This window comes from Sceloporus undulatus, chromosome 6, assembly GCF_019175285.1.
Source record: "Sceloporus undulatus isolate JIND9_A2432 ecotype Alabama chromosome 6, SceUnd_v1.1, whole genome shotgun sequence".
Taxonomy (NCBI): domain Eukaryota; kingdom Metazoa; phylum Chordata; class Lepidosauria; order Squamata; family Phrynosomatidae; genus Sceloporus; species Sceloporus undulatus.
This window is the reverse complement of record NC_056527.1, coordinates 114552738-114572447: the sequence shown is the minus strand read 5'-3', so window position 1 is coordinate 114572447 and position 19710 is coordinate 114552738. Positions and strand designations below refer to the sequence as shown.

Genomic DNA, 19710 nt, shown 5'->3' with positions numbered 1-19710 from the left:
TGTAAAAAGAAGATTTAAAAGTATCAGATATTAACAGTTTTCATAAAGCCAGAACACTACATGTTAAAAAGTTATCTTAAAAAACATTCATCTTCAAAAAGGAAGATGTGGCCAGTTGTGACTCCATGGGGTGGGTGTTTGATAATCTGGCACAGCCCAAGAAAGGCTCTGGCTCCCTTATCAATGTACCTGATGTCATATAGAGACCAGATAGAGAGGGACAGGCCATTCAGGACAAATTTTAGAGGGAAGGCAAGTTCATAACAGAGCAAAGTTTTCACATCTTCCAAATGTTTGTGGTACAGTTGGCCTGCCATATCTATAAAATCTGCCTCCACAGATTCAACCAATATTTTTTAAGAAAAATAAATTCCAAAAAGCAAACCTTGATTTTACCATTTTCTATAAGGGACACCAATTTTTCTGTGCCATAATGGGACTGGAACATCCACAGATTTTGATATCCAAGCGGGATCCTGGAACAAACCCCAACAGATACCAAGGGCCTAGTGTACTTTATGCTCATGAGGACTCAAAACTTCATTCAGGATTCCACTCTTAAATTTATTTAGATCTGAGAGATTCAAGTACTTTCTCTTAAAAGTAAATTGCTGGGAAGAAGGAAATAAGGCCTGAGGAACATAGAAAGGACGTGAGCTGGGGAAGATATTAGATGCCCTGAAGTCAGGCTGTGCTTGCTGTACCATAAGCCAGGAGGCAGGGAGACGAAACTGGGATTCTGCCATCTTCACTTTATTCCTGAACCAGCAGAGAAACCCATGCCCAACTTCCTATCTCCACATCTGGGCCCCTGCATCCTTGTATATATATGCCCTCTCCTCTTTCCCTGGCCCCCAACTTTCCTCAGGTGTGGCAGCCAATTTCCAAGCCATAGGTGCTGACTTAACTATCCCTCCATGCGGGGCTTTTTTCCCCCCTTTTCTTTTTCTCTTTCATCCCTTCCCCTCTTTTCTTCCTGCCATTCCTTCTTCCCTTTCTCTGTAGGGTTCAACTCAGCCCAAGGCCTTCAAAAGGAAGATATCTGTTGTATGTAAGTAAAAGAGACATTTTTGCATCTGCTAAGTTTGAATACTCCTGAACATGTTTGGGAAGGGAGGGGAGTTATGTACCTTAAATTGCCATGTTGGCATTGTTATGTGTATGTTTTAGGGGCCTATCATGGGATTTGCTTAACAAGATTTGTTCCAAGAGGAGTTGGCTTTGTCTTCTGAATCTAAAGAGAGTAATTTGCTCGGGGTCACTCAGTGGTTTTCTGTGTCCAAACAGATTTAATTAATGGTCTCCCAGAGTTGTAATACAACAGTCAAACTCTTTACTTTTGTGGCCAAAAAAGTGGGTCCCCCCCCCAAAGATCTGGTACAGGCAACAAGTGAGGTAGGCCCCTCTCTTGCCTGGGTTTTAGGAAGAAGTGTTCCAAGCCAGGTTTCAACTACCAACATCTCTTTGCAAGATGAATCGCTCAAGGGTTGATGAACTTGGAAGAGATTTTGCTAACCTCTGATGTATGAACTGGGGCAGAGGCGAGGAGTAGAGACTTTGTCTCTCTTTGAGGCAGCCCCATACCTATAAGACTGGTCTCAGCACAGGGTCTGCTCTCTGTTGCAGCTTCATCTGTGGCCAAGAGCCCCGCAGCAACAAACAGTGATACAGAGGGAAGCCAGCCGGGAGGCCGGAAACGGCGCTGGGGAGCTAGCACGGCTGCTACGCAGAAGAAGCCTTCCATCAGCATCACCACAGAGTCCCTCAAGGTAGTGGGGTGGGCTCTTAACAGTAGCAGTGGGAGAAGAGTAGATTTCGGCCATCATTGCTGCCTGACCCACAATCTCTGCTTTGTATCCTAGAGCCTAATCCCTGAGATCAAGCCACCACCAGGAGGGCAAGAAGCGGTGGTGGATCTCCATGCAGATGATTCACGCATCTCTGAAGATGAAGCTGAGCGCCACACGGAAGAGCCCCCCCATGAGAAAGCTCTCAAGATCTGCCGCACTGTTACACAGGTTAGTGTCTGTCTGTCATGGGTGACATTCTTAATGGGTTCAGCAGCAAACATAATGTTACAATGAGTGTTCAGAGGAAACCATACCTATAAGAAGTGTGAGAATCGGTTGTGAGCATTTTTAGTGATTTCCATAGATACAGTTCCATACAGGTCTTCCTCAGTTAACAAAGTTTGATAATGAAGGTCCTTTTTATAGAGGATCTTCTCTGTAAGGTCCTTCTTTACACCCCCAGCCCCCTCCCCCATTTTATTCCTTTGTCCTCTGAGTAACTGGAAGTTCTTCGTGGTCTCTGTGAAGCACACAAATGGGTTGTTTTGCACCTGCGCAGCATTTCTGGATCCTGGAATTCCGGCTTCCCAAAAGCCTTCCACTCAGCGCTCCTACGCCCTCAGATGGACTAAATGTTTGGCTTCGTTGTCCTCAGCAGGACTCACCTCCTCGGAGGTCAATGTCTCTGTTGTTGTTTTTTTCTCCACTACCTGTCAGCATCTGGACTCTCTATTTCATCCTTAAAATGCTACCTCGCGGCCATCTGTGCCCACTTCCAATTTTCCGGCCGCCCATCCTTCACTGACCCGCTCGTGAATAAATTTTTCAAGGGCCTAGCCAACTTAAGACTGGTGACAGTGATCCCAATCCCCGTTTGGGACCTCCAGCTCATCTTGGCAGCACTCGCTACCTTATCATTTGAACCTCTGGCTTCCTGTGACCTCAGGCTCCTCACCTGCAAGACAGCCTTCTTGGTAGCCATCACCTCAGCATGCCGGGCCAGTGAACTTTGTGCCCTCTGTATGGACTCTCTGTACTTGAAATTTTTCAGGGACAAGGTCTTCCTCCGTCTAGACATTTCCTTTCTACCAAAGGTTGTGTCCACCTTTCATTTTAGTTAAGACATCCTCTCAACACTAGCCCCGAACCCGACCACTGACACCGAGCGCAGGCTCCATCCTCTTGATGTCAGGAGGGCGCTAGCCTTCTACCTTGACAGGACTGCATCCTCTTGTCGTTCTCCCAGACTTTTTGTCTGCTACTCAAACCCCAAAATGGGGCTTCCAGTCACAACTCAACATTTCTCCAAATGGGTGACTTCCACAATCCTCTTCTCTTATGAGATTTTTGGGAAGACCCCGCCTGCTCGAATTCGAGCCCATTCCACCAGGGCGGTAGCTTCATTTTCAGCCTTCCTCTCTGGAATTCCCTTGGAGGACATTTGCAAGGCTGCAGTATGGTCACAACCTCTGACCTTTATCAAGCACTACAGACTTGATACCAGACACCGACGTAAAGCAGCCTTTGGCAGAGCTGTTCTCCTTTCTGGAATGCACTAAGGTTAATTGGCACCTTTCAGATAACTCACACTCACACTGTTTTTCTGGTTTAATAATTTAATTATTGCCAGGACACTCCCTCCTCCATAGAGGAACAAGCTTGCTAGTCTAACCCATTTTTGTGCTTCGCAGAGACCACGAAGAAGAAGGACAGGTTGCTTACCTGAGCTGTAGTTCTTCGCGTGGTCATCTTCGAGTCCACACAAATCCCACCCATCCTCCCCTCCATCATGTCCTTCTCTCTTCCTTGTCTTCTCTTACGGGGGGACCTTTTGGAACTGAGAAAGGACGGGAAGACATCCTGCCTATATAGAGGGTGGGCGGAGCTACCGCCAAGTCTTCTCTAGCGATTCCAGTAGGATCCGGAAATGCTGCGCAGGCGCAGAATAACTCATTTATGTGGATTCGCAGATGACCACTCAAAGAACTACAGTTACAGGTAAGCAACCTGTCCTTTTTTAGCAGCAGCGTCACTGGAAGGATGGTGAAAATTATTGTTGTTTTCCTTCAAGTCGTTTTTGACTTATAGCAACCCTAAGGGGAACCTGTCATGGGGTTTCTATGCATCTTTTTTGTGGTGAAGAAAACTATTCCTGTTGTTTCCATGTTATTTCTGCTTCTGCTACTTTTCCACTACAGAAGTAATATCCGGGAACTCATCTACTTTGTTAACTGCGATACACCTGTACATAGATTGTAGTTCCATGAACAGCATAAAGTAAAATATAAAGCCACATAATTTTTACTAAAGTAAGGCACTACCTGAAAAACAGAGGCTCAGATTCTCAAATTAAAAACCTGGGAAAATAAAAATGCCTTAAAAAGGCATGGAAAAGAATGTCATATAAGAAAGATGTTCTTTATGTAGAGTGCCCCCACTGCAGAAACTCTGTATTCCCTTTTGCTTTGCCTCTTTCTGGCCAGGACGATCTTGGATCTTTTAGATGTCTTATCTGAGATTTAAAATAATAATTTATTAAGCAGAAATTGAGCATAGCTACACAGATACACACACACACCTCCTGACTGACATTCATTCATATCCTAACTAACTCTTACCATGACTCTCTCTTCTATCTCTGACCCTAACTCATTTAACTACCCAAACTCCTAAACCCCACTAACTCTGACAGACTCCCTCTCATCCCTGACCATCTGTCATATACCAGCCTTATTTAAATCCCTCAGATGTTTCACCAATCACCAGTCACTCCCAACATACCATTCTCTTGCCCTCTCCCCACAAATCCCTACCTTGTAACATCTAATACACAGCACATACATAACTATGCTTTACCATGCTTTGTCTGATAAAATGCAACAAGACTCTTCCCCCTCTCCCAGCCCATCACATCACAGATCTAACCGCTTTGTATATGGAGGCAGAATTGCAAGGGAAGCTTCCTTGCAGCCTCCATATTTGGCCGTTCAGGATGGGAGGAAGCTAACTGCAAAAAGGAAGCTTTCTAAAGAAAGGAAATAGAACAGCTTAACCTGTGGCTAAATGCATTTCAGTGGGACCAAATGCCATTTTTGCAGCTGTTTCGTTTGATTGAGACCCTCTGTGTTTCTTGTTTCCCTCACTACAAAAAAACACCCACTGTCCTCCATGATCCTATTTTCTGCAGGTAGTGCCAGCTGAAGGCCAGGAGAATGGCCAGGAAGAGGAAGAGGAGGAAGAGGAGAAGATCCGTGAGGAAGAGCAGCCTGAGCCTCCTCCAGTTGTTGCTGTTGAGGCTGTGGTGTTACCACCCCCTGTGGAGCACGAAGTGAAAAAGGGTGCGGTGGGGGGCCAGGAAGGTGGACTTTGGAAACACAGGAAGGGGTGAGATTTTCAGGGTGCATATATTTGGAGAGGTCACTTTGGCATTTATTTTCTTCCTTCATCCCACAGTCACATTGAGCGATACACTGACCCGACGCTCCATAAGCCAGCAACGCTCTGGTGTCTCCATCACCATTGATGATCCTGTCCGCATTGCCCAGGTTCCCTCCCCACCACGTGGTAAGGTCAGCAACATCGTCCACATCTGCAACCTGGTAAGTCCTGAGGGGGTGCAGCAGTCATTTAACAAGCGACTGGGGATAGTACCAGTGCCTTCCTAAACCCAGAGTGTCTTTCAACACAGGTGAGACCCTTCACTTTGGGGCAGCTGAAGGAGTTGCTGGGTCGGACAGGCACATTGGTGGAAGAGGCATTCTGGATTGACAAGATCAAGTCACACTGCTATGTCACAGTGAGTCACTGTTTGGGTGTTTTGTTTTTCCTCCTCCCTGTTGAGAGAAGTGAGTCCTTGTTTCAAATGTGCTTGTGTCTACTGTCACATCAGAACAAGGGAACATTGGTGGGTGGTTATGGAAACCTGACCTCTCTGTGTATGCATGAGAGCGTCTTTTCTCTCACAGAAAATCCTGTTTGTTCCTTCTCCAGGAAGGCAGAATAGCAGCCTTAATATCTTGACCCCTTGTTTTTGTTTTGTTTTTTTCAAACATAAAATGTCTAGGAAAAGTACTTGGGATACCAAACTGTCCAGAATTTTGTGCTCTGTGGCTATATACAGTATAAAACCCAGAGTATGATGTGAAAGTCACCACTGAGTCTTGTTGGCAGAACATTTCATGACAGTCCTCAGCTCCACGCATGATAGAAAATGGAGCTTCTAAAATTCAGCATTTTAAAAAGATGTTTGTCAATCTCTTCTTCCTTTTTTCCTCAGTATTCCACAGTGGAAGAAGCTGTAGCAACTCGTAATGCCCTCCATGGGGTCAGGTGGCCACAGTCGAACCCTAAATTCTTATCAGCAGACTTTGCTGAGCAGGATGAGGTATGAACATTGACATTTGAAGGATGGGAGGGTTACCCTTCTGTGTCAAGCCAGGGTGGCAATGCTATCTTCAGCAGACAAAAGAGATAGGAGGATGTTTTATTTACTGTTTACGAATAGAATCTTCTTCTGGGTGCTCCATGTAGTATGTTAAGAAAAAGAAAAGGGTAGAAGATCTCCCTGTTAGAGAGGACCCGAACACACCAAAAAAGGGAGGGGGAGCAAAGGTGCTGGAAAAGAAATGTCTGACAGTTCAAAATGGATGAAAGAGAAATGTGATTCTCAGCGGAACACATTTTCTTGTGGAACTCTGTGACATTGGATGTCGTAATGGTTGGTAGTTATAATGAATGCTGTAATGGTTCATACTTTGTATGAAAATCCACTGGTAACCATGGGCAAATCCCATTCTCTCAGCCTTAGGAGGATGGCAGTAGCAAGTCTTTACATCTTGCCAAGAAAACCACATGATAGTCACCATGAGTCAGAGTCAACTTGGAGACATTTAATAACAACAACAAAATCTACCTTCAGCTATTACCCATTTTGGACAGAGTAGGAAGCTTTCTATTTGTTCAGGATGCTTCTGATTGCCCAGTGCATAGAGGCATCTAATGAACATCACCTGGCCTGCTTGGTAATCTTTCCAAGGCATGTATGTGACTCTCAGAGAGAGAGAAAGAAAAATAGTAAGGTAGAAGACTGTTGGGTTGAGGCCATAAGGTCATTTATCTGTATTTTCTTGTCTGATTATTGAGGAACCCCCAGGTGATTGAAAGCAATAGCAAGACCAAGTATATATCTATATTGCTAATCAGTGAACTAACACTCCCTAAGCATTTTACATGTGTAAGCCAATTGCTCCCAACAAGCTATGTTCGGATTTTACCAACCTACAAAAGGATGGAAGGCTGAATGGACCCTGGAGCCCTGCCTGGGATCGAACTCACAACCTTGCGGCTGCAGTACAATTAAAACAATTAAAACCAATCATTAAAATCCAGTGAAACAAGTCAGGAAAACACCCTCATGGGAAATGTTTCAGCTGGTAGGCTGCATAGCAAGGAAAGCTACAGAGATATGCCAAATCTTCTTGTCCTCCTTTCCCAGTTGGATTTCCATCGGGGTCTGTTGGCCGAGCGCCCCGCAGAGGCCAAGGCAAATGAATCGCTGCCTCTCCCAGGGGCGGGCCCAGCGGCACGAGGGGAGCGCGAATTGTCCCGGCGCTCGGAGGCACGGGAGCGAGAAGCAGCTGTGCGGGAGCAGTGGGCTGAGCGGGAGCGGGAGATGGAGCGCCGGGAGCGGACACGGGCTGAGCGAGAGTGGGACCGGGACAAAGTACGCGAGGGGCCTCGTTCTCGCTCCCGTTCCCGAGAGAGACGCCGCAAGGAGCGGCCCAAGTCCAAGGAGAAGAAAGCGGAGAAGAAAGGTAGGTTTTGCTGGTTTAAGACAAGAGTGAGGAGCCATAGTGGCAACAGCGAATGCTATTTTCCACCCTTTTGGGCCAGATGTGGCCTTTGCCAGGCACTTCTGGTGAAAGCGCAAGGTCACTCTCACTTTTATAAGATGGCCTTGCAGAAGTAAAACAAAGCTCTGTGAGGGTGGCTTGCTTTAGAGCAGTGGTTCTGAGTCTTTGAGCTTTCGGATATTTTGGACTTCAGCTCCCACAATCCCACAATTTTGACTCTGGGAATTGGAAGTCCAGAAGAACTGGACCTGTGTTTGAGAATCTTGGGACTTGATCTAGAAGAGAAGTGTGCCCCACAGTGAGACATTTCTCCACACATACATCATGTGCATACATTCAGCAATGTAGATGGGCTCTGAAGGCTTCAGAAGTACGATTCCCACCACTGGCATCAAAGGGGGTGAGGGAAGTCCCTTCTAGTTGTGTTGGAAGGGAAGCTGATCAGTTGTCCTTGAAGTTGTCCCTGTTCAGATGTAGAATCATAGAGTTGGAAGAGACCGCAAGGGCCATCCAGTCCAACCCCCTGCCATGCAGGAAATTCAGATCAAAGCATCGTCGACAGATGGCCATCCAGCCTCTGTTTAAAGACCTCCAAGGAGGGAGACTCTATCACCCTCCGAGGAAGTGTGTTCCACTGTCGAACAGCCCTTACTGTCAGGAAATTCCTCCTAATGTTGAGGTGGAATCTCTTTTCCTGCAGCTTGCATCCATTGCTCCGGGTCCTAGTCTCTGGAGCAGCAGAAAACAAGTTTGCTCCCTCCTCAATATGACATCCCTTCAAGTATTTAAATAGGGCTATCATATCACCTCTTAACCTTCTTTTCTCCAAGCTAAACATCCCCAGCTCCCTGAGTCGTTCCTCATAGGGCAAGGTTTCCAGACCTTGTAGTCAACTCTTTTTCTTTGAAAGTCTTGAAACAGAGGCTGGATGGTCCTCTTTCAGGAGTGGTTTAGCGATGGATTCCTGCATGGCAGAATGAAGTTGGATTAGGTTGCATTTGTGGTCCATTTCAATTGTAAGATATTCTCCTTCTCTTTTGTGGGAGGGTCTGCAAAGAACTCCACACCCTTCCAACCCAACTGGCCCTGCAGTTCATCAGGCTAACACAGATGTGAGCATCCATGCAACAGAGAAAGTGTGTATTTTCCAAAACATCTCTCCATTCTTCCAACAGCTCTCATTTTGATCAGCCAGGTCCGTTTGAAGGAGGGGGTAGGCTTGGCCCTCCAAGGTTGAACATGGGTTGAGCAAGAAAAGAGTGTGAGACTCGCACTTAACACTCTAGTTTTGACACCCAAAATCTTGATTAGGCTTTAGAATGCAGCCTCCCTGTTGACATTTTCCCTCCTTTCTTTTGCTCCCCAATAGAGAAGGCTCAAGAGGAGCCACCAGCTAAACTACTGGACGATTTGTTCCGCAAAACCAAGGCAGCCCCCTGCATTTACTGGCTGCCCCTCACGGACACACAGGTGAGATAATCTACTCCCTCAAAGGCTCTGGGAACAGGTTCCAGTGTCAGTTGGCATAACCTAGGTAGACAGGGAGTTCCTCTGACTTGTTGGACAGTCATGTTCAGTGCTTGAGTAGACTCACCTCCAGACTACCAGTTCAACAACTTGTCATCTCAGTTACTTAGGATTTTTATTGTTGGGTGAAATGGTGAGAAGATAGAGGGTGCAGAAGTTAAGTTTCTCTCTTCTTTTTTGCCCCACCCCAGCTCCCTTTGTCCACGAGGGCCGGAAACCTATTTTCCTGTTTGTTTTGCCCTCCTGTCTGTTTGTCACGGAGAGCAATGAGCCATACAGTTAGCCTTCCACATTCACAGATTGTTTATCAAGTATGAACAAATTTTAAACATACATAAATCCTCAAAAGTAACCTTTGATTTTGCCATTTTCTATAAGGGACACCATTTTACTCTGCCATTGTGTTTAGTGGGACTTGAGCATCCACAGATTTTGATATCCATGAGGGGTCCTGGAACCCAACCCCACTAGATACCAAGGACCCACTGTACATGCTAATGACAGTGGATAGCATTTTTAAATTAAAACTTGTGAAGAAAGCTCACTTAAAACATGCCTGGATTCGTTCTGCCTTCATTCTAGGCTCAGTCCACAGTTCTAGGTGTATACCTGGCTCCTCCTTTTCTCAAGTCAGTGAGGTGCTCTGTCTGTTTAGCTTTCTAACAGCCCTCCAACTCTTTTTATGTTTTTCTCTTGGTTTCCAGTATGTTCAGAAGCAAGCCGAGCGGGCTGCCCGAGCCCGGGAACGGGAGCGCCGGCGCAAGGAACAGGAAGCGGAGGAAGCCCGCCAACGGGAGCGCAGCCGTCAAGCTGAACGGGAGAAGAGGCGGGAGCACAGCCGTGAACGGGAGCGGGAGCGCCCCAGCGCCACAGGAGGTGGGGCCAGCAGGGGAGGCGAGCGCAGCAGTGGCAGGGAGCGGGAGCGGGAGCGGCGTGAGGCGAAGACCCGACACAGCCGAAGTCGGAGTCGCAGTACGCCTGTACAGGACAGAGGGGGGCGCCGTTGAACTATTCCAACTTCTTTACTTTGACCTTCTGGGGAAGGGGGAGGACGGTGGCGGTGATGGCCCTTTCCCCTTCTCCCTAGCCCCCTCACCCTCATTTGTGGGGGAAAGGAACGAGACAGCCGTGGGTTGGCTTTCCTTTATCAGCAGCTACAAGAGGAGAAGGAGTAGGAGGTGAGCACCAAGATGAAGTAGCTGCAAGACCCTTCTTCCTTTTTGGGATAATTGTATCCCTGGCTCCTCCGCTCTTCTCCTCTCCCCAGGGCCATTTCCCTCCCCATTAATTTGTATTTTATTTTGGGAAGATTTTTTTTATTATTATTCTTGATGATACAGGAAAAGAGAGCATAATAAAGAGATGGCGTTAGTTTTATACCTGCTGTGCGTCTTTTTTGGAGGGTGAATGAGACAATTGCTAGGGCTTATTGCAAGTGGTACAGTCGGCCCTTCTTATACACAGATTTTTTATACACGGATTCAAGCATCCACGGTTTGAAAAGTTCAAAAAATGTATCTTGAATCTTGGCTCAGCCGTGGAAGCCCCTTGGGCAAGTCCCACTCTCTCAGCCTCAGAAAGGCAATGGCAACCCCCCTCTGAACAAATCTTGCCAAGAAAACCCCATGATAGGGTCGCCATAAGTCGGAAACTACAGTGGTACCTCGGGTTACGAAATTAATTCGTTCCGCGGCTAATTTCGTAACCCGAAAAACCTTCGTAAGCCGAATTGCCATAGGCGCTAATGGAAAAATAGCTCTCTGCTGCCCTCCGGTGGCGGAAAATAGCGCCGAGGTTTTTTCGTAACCCGAAGAAACCTTCGTAAGCCGAAACAATAAATCCCTATGGGATTTTTTCGTAACCCGAAAAATTCGTAACCTGGGTAATTCGTATCCCGGGGTACCACTGTACTTGAAAGTACACCACAACAACAGCTGATACACTGCACAGCCACTATGGGGCAGACTGACGAAAAACAGCAAGCTTTCAGAATCCAGTAACAGCTCTCCATAATGGGCATGGATCTTCTGTCATATCATTGAAAGTCTCATTTAATTTGGAAGTCCTCAAATGGCTTCTTACTCAGGTATTAAGTGTCCCCACATGCTGGGATTTTGCAGGAAGCGATGCATCAGAGAGAGAGAGAACTGGTCAGAAAAAACCTAGCACTGTTTTGCTTTGTTAAATTACCAGATGTACTTTTATGCATGTATAAGCGCAAGCATGCGAGAGGCGTCACTTGGTTCTCCAATTAGTTCTGCCCCTGCCCAAGAATTGAACGTGATGCAGAAACTTATATTCTTAGAATATCAAGCTTAAATGTGTGTGCGCCGTCATAAATTGCCTGTTAACTTACAGTGACCCTATATATTTAATAGGGTTTTATCAAGCAAGGGCTGTTCAGAGATGGTTTGCCATTGCTGTCCTCCGAAATGCAGCCGACAGCACATAGTATTCCTTGATGGTCTCTCATCCAAGTACTAATGGGCTGCAAACCTTGCTTAGCTTCCAAAATCAGAGGATCTGGAGCCTTCAGGCTGAGGTGGTGAAAATAGACGTGAAAATAGAAAATGTACAGACGACGTACATTTATACACTGTACAGTGCACATTTCTGTTTTCCCAATGAGGTGAAAATAGAAAATGTACAGTCTCTACCTAGCAGTGTCTTGGAAAGAGGCAGCACCTGCTCTTTTTTTACACAGTTGAAAAATCCCTGTAAAATGGTGCTTGGTATTCGTAGTTCAGTCACTTTCAGAAACTGGCAAATGCATTGTGTAGAGGTGATAAGATTAAATCGCCTGCTGTTGTGCAAAGTGTGTTACAGGGTTTTCCCATTGATGGAGGATGGAGTTACTATTTCTTTCTTAGCATGGTTATCCCATAGAGCTTGTAGTTCTATCCCTTGTTTTAGGCTTAACCTTATCAAGCTTGGCTAGGCTGAGACAAGGACTTTCTCTTGATTGCCCAAAAAGCCTCATGACAATGGGTTAAGGAGCAGCTTGTTAGACTATGATTCTGGAGGCCTGGGTTCAATTTATCACTCGGTCCTGAAACCCAGTGGATAACCTTGGGCAAGTCACATGCTCTCAGCCTCAGTGTAAAGCAATGGTAAACCTCTTCAGACCAAATCTTGCAGATAAAACCATAAGTTGCCATAAGTCGGAAACAACTTGAAGGCACACAACAACAAAAACCCTTTAAAAGGTTTGGATGGGTGATCCCAGGATTTGTAGGTTTGTATGTCCCACCTTAGGACCTTTTGTTATTTGGCAGGAGTGTAGTTGCCTTCTTGGTCAATAGGTGGAGACAGTATTCCACAGCTAAATCACAGGTCAAAAGAAGGACCTAAGTCCACCATAACAGGAGCTCTGTGTGTTGTCTGTGTTGTGTTCCTTCAAGTCCTTTTCGACAAATGACAACCCTAAGGCAAGCCTATCGGGGTTTTCTTGGCAGGTTTCATCAGAGGGAGTTTGCCATTGCCATCTTCTGAGGCTAAGAGAATGTGACCTGCTCAAGGACGCCCAGTGGGTCTTCATGGCTGAGCAGGGATTCGAACCCTGGTGTCCAGAGTCATAATCCCACACTCAAACCATTATATCACACTGGCTGTCATACAGTTTGGGTAACTTAGGGCAGTTATACATTAGAACTGACTTGAAGGCACACAACAACAGTGTTAAGTAGTGAGTCCTTTAACCCTGGTCCAAACTGAACAACAATTTCTCCCCTATCGAACCATAAGGAGCTTAAAAATACTTTGTTTATTGTTGCAGATCCTTGCATTTACAGTAGTTGTCTCTCTTGTCTCCTCTGTTAACATTATGGTTCACATCCTTACCTTCCCACCAGAAGATGCTGATTGCACTTCTTGGAGCATACATGGTTGAACTTTGAGGGATATGGTTTCTTCTAGCCAGCCATGGGGCTGACAGTGCTCCCCTTTGCTTCTCTGGTTCCTTGTTGCTGGTTTTAATTTCTTGCCTGCCATGAATTGTTCCCACTCTTCTCCACTCTTGCTCTCCCACGCTTCATTTCCCTGCCACTTTTCTCCATTTCCCTTTACAGTGGTCCCTCCACATTTGCTGGGGTTAGGGGTGATGGACCACTGTGAATGTGGAAAAGCCACAAATAAAAAATCCCGCTATTCTTTTTACCTGCGCAAACACCTCTCTAGGAATCGCCAAGTCCTCCAGTCAACATCTGCCAGAGGTTGATCATCGAATCAACCATGTTGGAGTACCTACAAATGCCTAGTGAAGTGTTTTCTCTGGGAACTTCTAGGTTCTCCAGCACAACTCTATGGTCAACATCTGCCAGAAGTTGATCATAGAATTATGTTGGAGGATCTAAAAATGCCCAGGGAAGTGTTTTCTCTAGGGACATTTAGGTTCTCCACCGCAACTCTGTGGTTAACCTCTGGCAGAGTTGCGCCGGAGGACCTAGAGATTCCTAGAGAGAACATATTAATAAAAGCTGCAAATAAAGCTAAAAAGTCAAAGCCGCAAGGGCCAGCTGTATATCATTTCTTCTAGATGCCCCTACAGCATCCCCAACCTCCTTTTCCTTTACCTGTTTGCAGCAAAACTATTCCACATCTGAGCAATAAATGTTTAGCTTGTGGCGATGCTCAGTGTGCTAAAATGAGCCTTCGTTGCCCCTCAGGGATCCCATCTTATGTGCCTGTCTACCAGGTGCATAGAGTCGTCTTTTTCTGGCCGGAAACCCAGGAGCTCAGCAATTTGTGTGCGTATGTGGCGGGGGTGGGAGTAGACATTGCAAACAGCTTTTAAAACACTCTGCGCACACATTCCCACACCCACGCGGCCCTCTCTGCCTCCGTCTCCTATCTCTGTGGCAGATTTCACGGCTTGATCTACCAGATTTCCTCTTTCGATCCTCCTAACTCGGGGGCTCAAGCTAGAGGGATTACAGCACCTAACTGGATTGTGAAGTGGTGAAGGGGAAGGAAAGGGCCCAGCTGGAAAAGCAGCTAATCCCCACTCCGGGACACTAGTTGCTTTCCCTCTGTGGCTGGTGTCAAAGGTTTTCCTCTGCTTCTTCTCCAGGGAGAGAGCGCATAGGAACCCCACATGAGGCTTGGAGGTTTTTCACTGTTTTTCCTCCAGATAGCATCACTTGCCTTTGATTTCCTGGCCCAATATCCTTTGTGTAGACAGCTTCATCCCTTGCAGAAGCCAGTTTGGAAATGTGATTTCTTTTGGACCACACATCCCAGGATGATGATGATGATGATGATGATGATGATGATGATGATGATGATGATGATAGCAACAACAACATATTTCTTACCCACCTGTCCCAATGGATCGAGGTGAGGAACGACAACAACGAACAGCGTCACTGAAAACACATCAATTAAAGAGATAAATGAGACAAATTGACAGCAAGGTTGACTGGTCAAGATACGAATATTCCAGATAAAGAATGAACTCCAATCGCAGGATATTATAAAAAGGGATAGGAAGTTTGAACATTCAATAATATTGACCACTACACTTGGTTCAAGAAATACTGTCTGAGATCAATAAAATATTTGCATATCTGAAGTCTAGAACAATGAGCTGAAAAAAGTATTTTTCACACCTAAATCAGAGGAATGTAAGTGTGCATAGATGGTTTAGTAGTGGCTTTTATTGTCTGCCCACATTGTCTGTTTCCAGTCCCTGTTCAAAAACAGGTGAGATGGAGACATAAAATGGCAAAGCATCGACTCTTTCTCAGATAAAATCAATTAATTTAACTTAATTTATATGAAATATGTACATTGCCTTTCTCCCAGCAAGGAAGGACTCGATGCATCTTTCTTGCTCTGTGCCTTTGAGACATTTACTTTCAGCAACCCTAAGGTGAACACTTTCTTTGCAAGGATTGTTCAGGGAGGGTTTGACATTGCCTTCCTCTGAGGCTGAGAGTATGTGACTTGCTGTCGCTAGAAACGTGGACTACAACGCTGGAGATCAGGGTTCTCCAGGACATTGAACAACATTTAAAACAAAACATTGAAAGGTATTTTCACACTCTCTCAGCCTCAAAGGATGGCAATGGCAACCACCCTCTGAAGAAATTTGCCAAGAAAACCCCATGATAGGGTGGCCATAAGTTGGAAGGCAAACAACAACAACAATAACAACAAGGTATTTTCAAAGGCAAAACTGCATCTGAATATGGAGGCTCCCCATGGGGTATCTCAAACCTTCCCCAACTTGGCCTCCTCCACCAGAGTTGACTATACCTTCCATTGTCCTAACCAGAATGGCCTTGGTCTTTGCAATCCTGACTGGAGGGATGATGAGTGTTGTAGTTAAACCCTTCTGCAGGGCACCAAACTGGGACATTTGTCCATAGGCCACAAAGGTATCCAAACCTAGTCTTTAAACCCACTGAAACAATATTGATTCTGCGTCCTGTAAGGGGCTATAATAATTACAGCTACCGCTTAGCTTTATTATCCGTTATTAGTTAAATGCCATCTTGTTTTATTTATTTTGGGGGGCTCATGGTATAGTGGTTCGAGTGTTAGACTGCGACTCTGGAGACCAGGGTTCAAATCCCCACTCGGCCATGAAACCCACTGGGTGACTTTGGGCAAGTCACACTCTCTCAGCCTCAGGGGAAGGCAATGGCAAACCACCTCTGAACAAATCTTGCCAAGAAAACTCCATTATAGGTGCACTTTAGGGTTGCCATAAATCAAAAACAACCTGAAGGTGCACAAGTGGATGCTGTTTTTTTGTGAATAAAAGCACTTTAGTATTGGATCAGACAGAAGTCAGTCAGGAAATTCAGCTTTGCTTTGAAGAAATTTCTAGTCCTCATATTAGCAAACTAAAACACCAGCAAGAAAATGGCAAAATCTAGGAGCTGCAAGTTGAGCAAAGGCTTCCTTTTGGCTTCTCCGGTTGGCAAATTCAGATTTATTTATTTTTAACCATATGTGTATGTGTATGTATATGTATATATTTGCCTCCATCCCAGGAGGCTTCTAGCTATAAAAACACTCCCATAAAACAAAACTCACTATAAAAGCACTATTAGAAATCAATAGCTGTCTTGTTAAGATATACCTTATACCACAACTCACTTCTGGAGTTGATGCTCAATTTGTTTTGGGTTTATGCTTGTCTGTTTCTCCTTTGCTTAACAAGGTGTGTGTGTGGGGGGGGGGGGGGGGGGGGGGGGGTAGGTGGGATAGGCTTGAGCTTGTCCTAAATGCAGTGGTGATTGGATCCAACCCCACCTTTAGACCCCAAGAGGTCTGTGTGCGAATCTTGACACTGGACTCGATGCAATAGGTGCCCAGGTCAAGACTGGGGGTTATGGCTTTGCTATGGGCTGCATCAAGACATTGAGAGAGAGACCTTGCTACAAATCAGCCTGAACATGGGTTTGTATGGGTTTGTTGTGGATCTGGCTGTGTGTGTGTGTGTGTGTGTGTGTGTGTGTGTGTGTTTGTTTGTTTTGAAAGGGCGGGAGAAATGGTGAATGACAGCCAAAAGGATGGATGGGGCGAGGATTCTGCCTTTCCCACGCGAATCCCCCGGGTCTTCTTTCTCCTCGCGGGTCTATTTTTATCTCTCCTCTGCTTTTGCCTTTCTCCTTCACCTCTTTCTCTGGTTGTGTTGTTGTGTATAAGGCAGCTCTAAAAGGAGGAGGGATCCGGGAGCGGATTATGTTTTGCCACAAGAGCCAGGACACAGCCGACACTGACCTTTGACCCTTCACTCCAGTGGTCACTCAAGAAGAGCATCTCTGTCCAACTTTGCCTTCGGCCAACTGCGAATCCTGGCTGAGGTCTAATCCCTCTCTGTGTTGTTGCCCTTTGCATAGGAGAGTGGTCAGTGGTCCCTTGAACCTTGACCTTTGACCTGACCTATGGTTGCCACACTTTCTTATTGTGATCCACATTTTTTGCTCAAGCATCCTTTCCCATTCTGTTCTATATTACCTAGTCTTGTTCCTACAAGTCATCCACTAATGCCTCTTTTTTTGTGGAGGTTGTGACTTTTAAGCCCAGCATCCTGGGGTAGTATTGAGCAAGTGTTGCATTGTGATTTCAGTGTTCGACTAGGACCCTGGAGACCAGGGTTCAAATCACGGTTCAGCCATGGAAACCCAATGGGTGACCATGAGTAAGTCACACTCTCTCAGCCTCAGAGGATGACCATGGTAAACCCCCCCCCCGAACAAATCTTGCCAAGAAAACTCCTTGATAGGGTCTCCATAAGTTAAACATGAACTGAAGGCACACAACAACAATCACAACCTGGTGTAGTGGTTTGAGTACTGGACTATAAATCTGGAACTCAAGGTTCAAATTCCCACTCAGTCATGGAAACCCACTCAGTGTTTTGGAGAGTCACATTCTCTCAGCTTCAGAGGAGCCTCAGAGGAGAGCAAAAGCAATGCCCCTCTGAGCAAATCTTGCCAACCATGATAGGATCTCCATAGGTCTAAAGCAAAGGCACACAACAACAATCTTTGTGCACCAATCACAACCATGGTTAAGAAATGCTCATCACCAACACCATGTTTAAGTTCCGGCCTTTAAATGAACATGGTTGACTTCTCATTCCCCCCTTTCTCCTGGATCCACTTATGAGGAAGGGAGACCTAGATCATAACCCCCCTCTCCCCCCCCTACACACAAAATAGATGATCTGGCCTGAAATGGGAGGGAGTGCGAATGACCCTCGTTCTTGCACAAGAAATGGCTTGACCCTACAAGGCCCTGTCCAGTTCCCCTTCTCTAAGCCCCACATATCTCCCCCTTCCACCCCAGATCCAAAATGCTGCCTCCTCTTCATCCCTCCCTCCACAGAGAGGCTTCCTTCTCCCGCCGGGTTAATTACGCTATTTAAATTCCTTCAAATAATCGCAGCCAGTTAATTAAACCTCAATCGATCGTTAAAAGCAGACCAATAATGAATATGCCAGCAGCCTCGCTGGGCCTTCGCGAGAGAGCGTGACTCACTAACCGTCCTCCCCTCCCAGCTAGTGAGGGACCCCCAAATCCCAGATGCTTGCGGGACTGACCCACAGCATTGCCACCTCCAGAAGACCCCTTAGCTTCTCCCATCTCCACAGCATAGCCTGACCCATACATAATATTAGCTTCCACCTCCATTTTCCTGACCCCACTCCCTGTTTCCAGGTGGACCATCACTCTCTTCTTTCCCCATCCTTTTTGTTCTTCCTTTTTGCCATTTTCAACCTTCTTGACCCCTAGCACCCCACATTTATATTTATTTATTTATTTCAAGGATTTATATCCCACTTTTCTCCCACAATGGGGTGATTCGCATCCCTCCCAATCACTTTCTTCCCCCGTACCCCCCCCACCCTAGATTTCTATCAGAGGGAAGCAGAGACCCACACACACAATTTCTTCTTCCTTTTTTGCCTGTTCGTCCGCAGGAGCACACCCCGCTATCAATTTTTTAAAATGAGCCCTCATTATGAATTCACAAAGTTTCTTTCCATGAATAATTCAAGAAACAGAGGATCAGTCGGGAGAGACGGGGGAGACAGGGAGCCCCCGACCCTGGTGGTTTTCCCCTTTATTTTCTGTTTGTGGTGGAGAATGCGGATGAGGGAGAAGGGACGAGATGTACCCCACAAACGCACACACTTTTCATGCCTCTGCTGCTCTTTCTTGGCTCACACCGCACACACCCTGCTTCCAAATAGGCCATTTTCAGTCTCCCCACCTCTTCCTGTCCCTTAAAATATTCAGGAGCTCATTAAAATGCAATTGCAGCCAAACAATTCATTTGGGGGGTGGCTGGCTGGGGGTGTTTGCACACAGCAAGTGGAGGAGGCTGGGCATGGAGGCTGAGAGGATGTTGCAAAGCACTGCAGAGCTGAGAGGGAGGCAGGGCTAGTGGTCCGGGTGCGAGAAGCCTCTCGTTTTATTTTAATTTTTTCAGAGTGCTTAAACCTAAAGTTGATGAATTATAGTCTCAGACATTGCCCTCTGAGTGGATGCTTTTCTATTTATTCCTGATGTGTTATGGCTGGTAGTGGTGGTTGCTTTGGGAATGAGATGGAATGCACTCTGCACATGCCCAGGGACTGTGCAAACATATACCCTTTCTCTTCTTTCTTTTGCTTCCTTTTTTCACTGATATTGATAACAGGCTCTGGGACTAAGCTATTTTGCTGGCTGCTTTGGGAAGAAGATGGAATGCACTCTGCTCATGGTCAGATGTGCAAATCTTTTCTTTTCTTTTCTTTTGGTTCTTATTCACTGATATGGATAACAGGCTATGGGACAAGCTATTATGCTGCTTGCTTTGGGGAGAAGATGAAATGCACTCTGCACATGTCCAGAAATGTGCAAACATTGCCCTTTCTTTCTTTCTCTTTTGGTTCTCATTTTCACTGATATTAAAACAGGCTTTGGGACTATGCTATTATTGGTGGTTGCTTTGTGAAGAAGATGGAAGGCACTCCGCAATGCTCAGAAATGTGTAAATCTTTTCCCCTTTGTTTGGTCCTCATATTCACTTATATTGATAA

At 45.9% G+C, this 19710-nt stretch overlaps 1 protein-coding gene across 4 annotated transcripts in view; it reads left to right on the top strand.

Moving 5' to 3' along the window:
• Nucleotides 1-10546, top strand: part of ACIN1 (apoptotic chromatin condensation inducer 1) — a 40419-nt gene extending 29873 nt beyond the window's left edge. For all 4 annotated transcript variants that reach the window (XM_042476983.1, XM_042476984.1, XM_042476986.1 and 1 more), the window contains 10 exons: nt 1006-1051; nt 1627-1769; nt 1863-2018; nt 4978-5128; nt 5244-5389; nt 5479-5586; nt 6067-6174; nt 7285-7603; nt 9012-9112; nt 9874-10546. In XM_042476983.1, the coding sequence (XP_042332917.1) occupies nt 1006-1051; nt 1627-1769; nt 1863-2018; nt 4978-5128; nt 5244-5389; nt 5479-5586; nt 6067-6174; nt 7285-7603; nt 9012-9112; nt 9874-10176 (1581 nt within the window). In that variant the 3' untranslated portion in view covers nt 10177-10546. The remainder of the gene's footprint in view (nt 1-1005; nt 1052-1626; nt 1770-1862; nt 2019-4977; nt 5129-5243; nt 5390-5478; nt 5587-6066; nt 6175-7284; nt 7604-9011; nt 9113-9873) is intronic.
• The last annotated feature ends 9164 nt before the right edge of the window (nt 10547-19710 follow it).